Source organism: Triticum urartu, chromosome 5 (genome assembly GCF_003073215.2).
Source record: "Triticum urartu cultivar G1812 chromosome 5, Tu2.1, whole genome shotgun sequence".
In the NCBI taxonomy this organism is placed as follows: Eukaryota; Viridiplantae; Streptophyta; class Magnoliopsida; order Poales; family Poaceae; genus Triticum; species Triticum urartu.
Genome location: NC_053026.1, coordinates 525,580,336 through 525,589,655, shown reverse-complemented (window position 1 = coordinate 525,589,655; position 9,320 = coordinate 525,580,336). Strand labels below are relative to the sequence as shown.

General features: G+C 47.3%; 1 protein-coding gene across 2 annotated transcripts; it reads right to left on the bottom strand.

The window, feature by feature from the left end:
- Positions 1 to 5,218: 5,218 nt before the first annotated feature.
- On the bottom strand, positions 5,219 to 7,750 carry LOC125556573 (11S globulin seed storage protein 2-like). Of its 2 annotated transcripts, none has more exons than XM_048719279.1 (3): positions 6,679 to 7,685; positions 6,467 to 6,591; positions 5,219 to 5,478 (listed from the first exon to the last, which is right to left on the bottom strand). In XM_048719279.1, exons 1-2 carry the CDS (start codon positions 7,578 to 7,580, stop codon positions 6,483 to 6,485), a joined length of 1,011 nt encoding a protein of 336 aa, XP_048575236.1. In that variant the 5' UTR covers positions 7,581 to 7,685; the 3' UTR covers positions 5,219 to 5,478; positions 6,467 to 6,482. The 2 variants fall into 2 exon arrangements, with proteins under 2 accessions (XP_048575236.1, XP_048575235.1); XM_048719278.1 differs by lacking the exon at positions 5,219 to 5,478 and adding an exon at positions 7,729 to 7,750 and having other exon boundaries at positions 6,093 to 6,591; positions 6,679 to 7,608.
- Between the last annotated feature and the right edge of the window lie 1,570 nt (positions 7,751 to 9,320).

Here is a 9,320-nt window from a genome sequence, read left to right as displayed (position 1 = left end):
GTTTTCTTCAATCATAAACATAATATTTGTCTAATAATAGGTGCAGCTGCTTGGGGATGGACACCTTCAGCCTCACAATACTCCATGGAAAGCTAATGCAGGTGACATGGGGCTTACTCAATCTGGTGGTGGTCGGGTTAGTTCTATTATGCTTTATCTCATGGTAATTATTTTCTGTGGTTACAATTAGGAATAAATGATGATGTGATTTCTGGAGTTTGCTGTTTTTATCAAAGTGTTGTCCACTGAAATATTTGTCCTATTTTATGTACGGCCTGATTTAGTGGAAAACGGATAGTTATAATGCATTCAATGGGTGTGGCAGCTTGGTAGATCCTTTATCCATGAACAGTTGGACAAATCTTTCTCCATTATATATATAGTTACTTTGATCCACATGTATATCAAAAAAAATTGAGGGGTCAAGTACTTATCTTGAAACATTACTGTCTCTCTGGTGAGCCTCCTAAGTCCTGACTCCAGTTCGTAGCACCAAAGATGGAAGGCTCCCAAATGATGAAACCAACCCGGCGCGGCCAAATAAGTCAAATTGAAAGGATATCACATTCTCCCTGCTCTCATGTGAAGTAGATTTATGATCCTTATGAGTGGCGGTCGGGGACGAGTGATGGTCTTTTTCTACCAATCTATCCCCTTAGAAGCATGCGCGTAGTACTTTGATTCGATAACTAATAGATTTTTGCAATAAGTATGTGAGTTATTTATGACTAATGTTGAGTCCATGGATTATACACACCCTCACCCTTCCACCATTGCTAGCCTATCTAATACCGCGCACCTTTCGCCGGTATCATACACCCACCATATACCTTCCTCAAAACAGCCACCATACCTACCTATTATGGCATTTCCATAGTCATTCCGAGATATATTGCCATGCAACTTTCCACCGTTCCGGTTGTTACAACACGCTTCATCATTGTCATATTGCTTTGCATGATCATGTAGTTGACATCGTATTTGTGGCAAAGCCACCGTTCATAATTCTTTCATACATGTCACTCTTGATACATTGCATATCCCGGTACACTGCCGAAGGCATTCACATAGAGTCATACTTTGTTCTAAGTATTGAGTGGTAATTCTTGAGTTGTAAGTAAAAAGAAGTATGATGATCATCATTATTAGAACATTGTTCCAGTGAGGAAAGGATGATGGAGACTATGATTCCCCCACAAGTCGGGATGAGACTCCGGACGAAAAATAAAATAAAATAAAAAGAAAGAAAGAAAAGAGGCCAAAAGAAAAAAAAAGGAAAGAAGGCCCAAAAAATATTTTAAAAATGAGAGAAAAGGAGAGAAGCGACAATGTTACTATCCTTTTTCCACACTTGTGCTTCAAAGTAGCACCATGATCTTCATGATAGAGAGTCTCCTATGTTGTCACTTTCATAAACTAGTGGGAATTTTACATTATAGGACTTGGCTTGTATATTCCAATGATGGGCTTCCTCAAATTTCCCTAGTTCTTCGTGAGCAAGCAAGTTGGATGCACAACCACTTAGTTTCTTTTGTTGAGCTTTCATACAGTTATAGCTCTAGTGCATCCGTTGCATGGCAATCCCTACTCACTCACATTGATATCTATTGATGGGCATCTCCATAGCCCGTTGATACGCCTAGTTGATGTGAGACTATCTTCTCCTTTTTTTGTCTTCTACACAACCACCATTCTATTGCGTGAAGATTGAAAAAGTTTCAGAACATCAAAAGTATGAAACAATTGCTTGGCTTGTAATCGGGGTTGTGCATGACTTAATATTTTGTGTGATGAAGATAAAACATAGCCAGACTATATAATTTTGTAGGGATAACTTTCTTTGGCCATGTTATTTTGAGAAGACATGATTTCTTAGTTAGTATGCTTGAAGTATTATTATTTCTATGTCAATATTAAACTTTTATCTTGAATCTTTCGGATCTAAACATTCATGCCACAATAAAGAAAAATTACATTGAGAAATATGTTAGGAAGCATTCCACATCAAAAATTCTGTTTGTATCATTTACCTACTCGAGGACGAGCAGGAATTAAGCTTGGGGATGCTTGATACGTCTCCAACGTATCTATAATTTTTTATCGTTCCATGCTATTAAATTACCCGTTTTGGATGTTTATGGGCTTTATTATACACCTTTATATTATTTTTGGGACAAACCTATTTGCCGGAGGCCCAGCCCAAATTGCTGTTTTCTTGCCCATTTTAGTGTTTCAAAGAAAAGGAATATCAAACGGAGTCCAAACGGAATGAAACCTTCGGGAGAGTCATTTTTGGAACGGAAGCAATCCAAGAGACTTGGAGTAGACGTGAAGGAAGCTTGGAGGAAGCCACGAGGCAGGGAGGCACGCCCTACCCCCCTAGGCGAGCCCCCACCCTCATGGGCCCCTCGTGGCTCCCCTGGCCGACTTCTATCGCCTATATATGTCCATATACCCTAAAAACATCGAGGAGCAGTATAGATCGGGAGTTCCGCCACCATAAGCCTCCGTAGCCACCAAAAACCAATCTACACCCGTTCCAGCACCCTGCCAGAGGGGGGAATCCCTCTCCGGTGGCCATCTTCATCATCCCAGCGCTCTCCATGACGAGGAGGGAGTAGTCCACCCTCAGGGTTGAGGGTATGTACTGGTAGCTATGTGTTTGATCTCTCTCTCTCTCGTGTTCTTGAGGTGGTACGATCTTGATGTATCGCGATCTTTGCTATTATAATTGGATCCTATGATGTTTCTCCTCCCCTACTCTCTTGTGATGGATTGAGTTTTCCCTTTGAAGTTATCTTATCGGATTAACTCTTTAAGGATTTGAGAACACTTGATGTATCTCTTGCACGTGCTTATCTATGGTGACAATGGGATATCATGTGATTCACTTGATGTATGTTTTGGTGATCAACTTGTGAGTTCTGTGACCTCATGAACTTATGCATAGGGGTTGGCACACGTTTTTGTCTTGACTTTTCGGTAGAAACTTTGTGGCACTCTTTGAAGTTCTTTGTGTTGGTTGAATAGATGAATCTGAGATTGCGTGATCCATATCGTATAATCATACCTACTGATACTTGAGGTGACATTGGAGTATCTAGGTGACATTAGGGTTTTGGTTGATTTGTGTCTTAAGGTGTTATTCTAGTACGAACTCTATGATAGATTGAATGGAAAGAATAGCTTTGTGTTATTTTACTACGGACTCTTAAATAGATCGATCAGAAAGGATAACTTTGAGGTGGTTTCGTACGCTACAATAATCTCTTCATTTTTTCTCCGCTATTAGTGACTTTGGAGTGACTCTTTGTTGCATGTGGAGGGATAGTTATATGATCCGATTATGTTATTATTGTTGAGAGAACTTGCACTAGTGAAAGTATGAACCGTAGGCCTTGTTTCCTAGCATTGCAATACCGTTTACGCTCACTTTTACCAGTTGCTACCTTGCTGTTTTTATATTTTCATATTACAAAAACCTTTATCTACAATCCATATTGCACTTGTATCACTATCTCTTCGCCGAACTAGTGCACCTATACAATTTACCATTATATTGGGTGTGTTGGGGACATAAGAGACTCTTTGTTATTTGGTTGCAGGGTTGTTTGAGAGAGACCATATTCATCCTACGCCTCCCACGGATTGATAAATCTTAGGTCATCCACTTGAGGGAAATTTGCTACTGTCCTACAAACCTCTGCACTTGGAGACCCAACAACGTCTACAAGAAGAAGGTTGTGTAGTAGACTTCAGCCACCGGAAGCGCCGATCTACGACGCGGGTACATACGTGCTCGGCCGCAGCGGCTGCGGGTGCTCTGCTTCCATGGAGGTGTGGCAGCCAGATCTGGCGCGGGGGATGGCGGCGGGGGTGTGTGCGCACGGCGACCTAGTCGGCGGCGGGCGGCACGGGAAGGCTGCTCTGAGGCCCCTTGGCTGTTGGTGATGGGGCCTCCATCTTTCCACTCGGCGGGCGGGCGGTGATTCGTGGTCCGTCAGTGGTCCGAGGCAGCGGCCATGGTGGGGACGCACAGAGGTGTTTGCTGGGGCGCTGGTCATGAGAGATGGGGTGCTAGTGGTGGCCCCTCGTCGCCGGCAGGGTGCCGGACATGGATTCGTTCCGCTCCTCCCCTCCCCCTCTCCCCGACCTAGTGTTGTGTGGTCTCTGCTCTGCCATCTTTGGGTCTGGGCAGTCGTTGGCGGCTCTGTCGGTGATTAGGGTCAGTTAGGCCAAAGCTGGTACCTTGGTTGGTCGTGGAGTTGTCGGATGGTAGGGCGACAACCCTGATGGTGGGAGGCGTGGTGTTTGTAAGCAGAGCGTGCGTTTCAGGTGCAGGCGGGCAATCATGGTTACGCGGGTGGCGTGGTTGCAGGTGGTTGATGAAGCTAGGATGTGACGGCGGGGTGTGAGCACCGGGGTACACCTCCTGCCCAATTTTACTGGCTGACGGTGGCGGCGGTCGTTATTTTCGTAGCCCTTCCTGAAGGGGCTGTCGCGGTGTTCTCACTCCTCGTCTTGCTCCGCGTGAAAATCTGATCTTCAGGATCGAGCGGTGGTGGCTATTCTTGGCCGTTCCCTTATTGGAGGCACCGTTTTGGAGTCTTGGCTTCGTTGTTGTCCATCTCACCTATCTGTTGTAGATGCCCATGATGGAGGTCTCTATAGGCTCCAAGCGGTCTTCCTCATCATCATCTTTAGTTTGTTGGGTAGTCGGTGGGATGGCGTGTCGGTGCCCGGCACCGTTGTATTTTGCCTTGGGCGTGTGGTGTGTGTTTGTATCGGCTTCAGTTGTAATCGGTGATGTTTGCTTTATAATATAAAGTAGGGGAAGCGTTTTTCGTCATTAAGAGAAGTGAAATGATTCAGAATATGTTTCATGGTGTTAAAATATGTGAAGAAATAAAGTATTTATGGCATTGGATCAGTTGTGACTTCATATAAGTGCAAAATATCACCTCTACCGAGGCATTGTAATATCATATTTCATTAAATGTTTATATATCCATCTTTTTCACATAAATCTCAACTGAACGTTTCCTTTTTTCAGCCAAGTGCAAGTCTTGCTACTATATGTTCTCTGTGGGGTTTCACATCTGCGTTTATTAGCATAGTGGTTTTACTTAGTTGTACCACTTGATGCTAAACCTTTTTTTTTAGAAAGGAGGCGCTTGCCCGGCCTTAGAATGAGGCCCTTATGAGTACAAACATCCGGGAACAACTAAAAAGCGAAAGCGAAACAAACAAGTCGAAGTGAAAATAAAGGGATACAAGCCCGTAGGTGGATACATAGCGTCGCAGCGCTAGTGCGGATAAGGGTCCAGCGATCGCTCTCGAGGTAGCATGGGCGCCTCGCAAACATCTGGCAAAGGTGATATATGAAGCACGTCGAAGCTCAGTACAATTTGCCCGCACCCTTTTGACGAGATCCTCCACGAGTCCTTTGTCTTGTCGCTTTGTCAGAAGCTTCCATAGCTACAGAAAAGACACCATTTTATATAACATATCAGCCGGATGCATGGTATGGATGGCATTCGTGCCCCCCCCCCCCCCCCCCCCCCCCCCCCCCCACCAGGCCCGACAAGTCGCTTGATGCTAAACCTGCACCCCGCATCCTAAATTTCTTAATTCATGGGTTTCTACAACTGCAAATTTGCCTTTTATAATTGTTGCTTTATGTTGGCTCTAAGAACTAAAGCCTTGACATGCATGTTTATGCAGCTTAGACAAATTTGATTACCTTGAGCTTGTTTGTAATAATCCTCACATGATTGGAGGGATCGTGTTAATATTTTTAAATAATCCAATCATTGTTTTTTGTCAAATGGACCGGCGCGCGTATCATGATCTAGTAATCAGTGACACCGGTCAATGTACCACGCTGTCCACCAACGTGTAGCAGTAAACAAGCAATCACTGCAAACTTTGTAGCGCACAGTGTCATTGTCCTGCAGCGAACAGCGCAGAGCGCAGTGTAGCAAACAGGACACCTCGCTGTAGGCTGTAGCGCGCCGCGTGCATGAGACGCCGCATGGAACACAGCTACGCGTAGATGTTACATGCATCCATCAATAATGTAGAGTCCATCATAAAAAAAAATGCAGAATCCGTGGTATTTAAAACTTTTATTCGGAAGAAGAAGAAAAAGACAGGTACAGCGTATAATCATAGACCGAGTGATACACGTCGCCGCAGCATACAGCGTGCACGATGATCTTCTTGTTGGAGAAAGCGTATTTGACACGGACGACAGGAAGTAAACGCACACGTGCAATGAGATTAAGGACCAGTTCTCTCAGAATCGCCCCTCTTCAGCTTTTTCCAGAATCGTCACTTCATATATTTTTTACAATCCTAGCTAATTAGATCTTAACTAGATATAATTGTTAAAAATATATGAAGTGACAATTCTGAAAAAAGCTAGGAGGGAGGCGACTATGGAAGAATCGCCAAAAAAACTGACCCTAAGGCACCACCGCTCAGAGCAGCTTCAACAGCTCTGGCGCCACTTTCAGCGATGCCTGCACCACCTGTGGAGTCAGGCCGCCGAAAATCGAGCCCTCCCCGGTGAGGTGCTCCACCGCCGGCCTGCCATGTACGCAGGGACATCGGAAACCATCATCAGTACTAGTACAAGATTTTCATTTCGCAGTTGTCAAGGTCACGGTCACGTACCTGCCGCTCTTGATCAGCGAGACCCACTCCGCACCATCAGCGCCGGCGGCGACGAGCGCAACGGCGAACCGTGGCACAACGAACAAGCTCCCCGCGGGGACCTCCTCGTCCAGCAGCAGCGTGTCGCCGCCCGCGGCAGACGAGACCTGGACGCGCGCGCTCCCGCGTGCCACGTACACCGCCTGCGCCGCTCCTTCGCGGAGCACCCACGGCGGCCTCGCGGCACCGGGCTCGAGCCGCCCGAGCACCGCGCTGAACCCGAGGCCGCTCAGCGCGGCCAGATCCGACGGGGTGAGCGTCTTCAGGGTCCCTGCGGCGACGTGGCCGGCGTTCACGACGAGCCCTTTCCTATCGTGCTCGCACGGGCATACGCCGGGCAGCTTCGTGCTCAGCCTGGTGAGGAGGACGGCCGTCTGGCTCCGGAACGCGGTGGCCGCCTGCTCCTCCGTCACACCAGGCCACGCCCTGGTGAGGAGGCCCGCGTCAAGGCCGCTCAGGACGCTGTTGCCGCCGGCGAGGAAGAAGTATGAGATGTCCCCGGGGCTGAGGGCGCGAGCCGTGTCGCCTATGAACAAGATGGACAAATCATCAGCGTGGCCGTCGTTGTCGTTGTACCACCACGAGACGTCCCCCGTGCGCACGACGATAACATCGCCGGCCTTCAGGCGGACGACCCTCTCCTTGGCCTCGACCGGAAGGACCCCAGCCACCCCGGAGCCACTGAGGACGTAGCCGAACTTGTTGGAGTCAGCGTAGTGCGGCAGCGCGAAGCCGAGGGGCCTCAGCACGAGAAGGCCACACCCGAGCCCCTCCGTTGCGAGCTCCGGCTGGTCGGCACCTGACCAAGCGATGTACGCCCCCGCGTCGGTCTGGACCAGGGGCTTGCCGGCCTTGGCAGACATGCCTCTCTTCCCCACGTACGTATTTACCCTTCATGCATAAGTTTGATCGATGAAACTCCGGTTGCATGCACGCATGCAACTATGCAATTCAATCATCCGTCAAAAAAAAAACCAATGCAAGCAAGCATGTCGTGGGAGATCGAATCACCTGAGCTGGAAGAACGTTGAGCCTTCAGTCTTAAGAACTGCTTATCTCACAAGCAGGAGGAGAGCGTCCAATTTATAGCAAAAAACTAGGGGAACAGTGTCAGTCGTACTCCCTCCTTTCCGGTTTATAAGGCTTATATCAAAATTTTAGTTTTTTCATTTTATAAGGTTCAATTTGGTTGTTCCCCATCACATGTTCAGACTTCAAGGTGCATTAAATCATTGCATGCAATTATTAAGAGAAAACTGAACAATGCATGCACTTTATGCATGCATGCATTGCAATTAATGCATTCGTAAACATAATTTTTTTGAGAAAAACAAGAGCATTAATTGGGTGCTTTTGCAAACTACAAAAAATATTTCACCACTCATCATCTACCTTGATTGGTGAGATTTTTGAATTGAGCCTTATAAACAGGAAAGGAAAGAGTAAGTCGTAACCCAAATATCGATAAGCATTAACGTGTGCACGATGGGCGAACAACCAACGATGACACGTGTCTAGAAGCAGTAGGAGGAGAAGGAAAAAACACGGCGATTAATATAAGGAAGAAAAAAAGGGTGACCCCTCGCGCAGATGGAAACCCAGACACGCAACCCCCTCTCTCTCATTTCCTCTCCTCCAGCCCGACTCCCAAATCCACATCGCCGCCGTGATTCGCCGCTGCCTCTTTCTCCGCCTAATCCACATCGCCGTCGTGACCGTTGCCGGAACAAGACAGGATGGTGGAGGTGAGGGAGAGAGGGGAGGCTGGAGGGCGATGGAGAGAGGGGAGGTCGAATGAGGGCAGCGTGACCGCGGTGGCCGCAGGGCGAGGGAGAGAAGGGAGGCTGGACGAGGGCGGCGTGGCCGCGGTGGCTGGTTGGGTCGCTCCCTCGCTCTCGTGCAGCCGCATGTCCGACGCCATGAGAGGGTGCTCCGCGGGGTTCTTCTCCAGCGACAACGCTACAGAGTTCGGCTGTCAACAAGGTCCTCTCACGCCCCTCTTCTTCTCCCCTCGGTTAGGTTTGATATTAGTCACGCGGGTCCAATTTGTTTTCTCATATAGGTCGTCATCTTGGTGCAGGCCTAGAGCTGGCAGAGAACAAGCACGGATCGGCTACCTGGAGTCCACTTCCAAGAAATTTTTTCGGCCACGTTTGAAAGCTGGATATTTCTGAGAAGGAACTAAAGGTCAATGAGCTGACGCAGTTGGGTGGCATTGCAGATATGTTGCAGCCTTGTGAGTCTGAGACTCTAAGTATAGATATACATACACATACAAGAGCAAATGCATGCATCGAGTCTTCCTCTAGAGAAGGAAATGAGGTAAGCAAATAGAATCTGTAATGGCCTCACGTGGATCATCTTCAGCTGCTGGGTGTTGCCATAGAGTTACATAGGCTTGGGTCCGTTTATTCTTTCCTTACTACACATCTACTCTCTAGACTTACCATACAGTTCATATAAGTCAACAAGAGTTTGAGATGTGAGGTAATTAGTGCTCAGCTCCTTTATTGTTTACTGCAGTTTACAGCCATTGTTAGCATACATTGAATTTATTAGTTTGATAGACTATTATGTGTCACGCGTGTGCATACAATATGAAT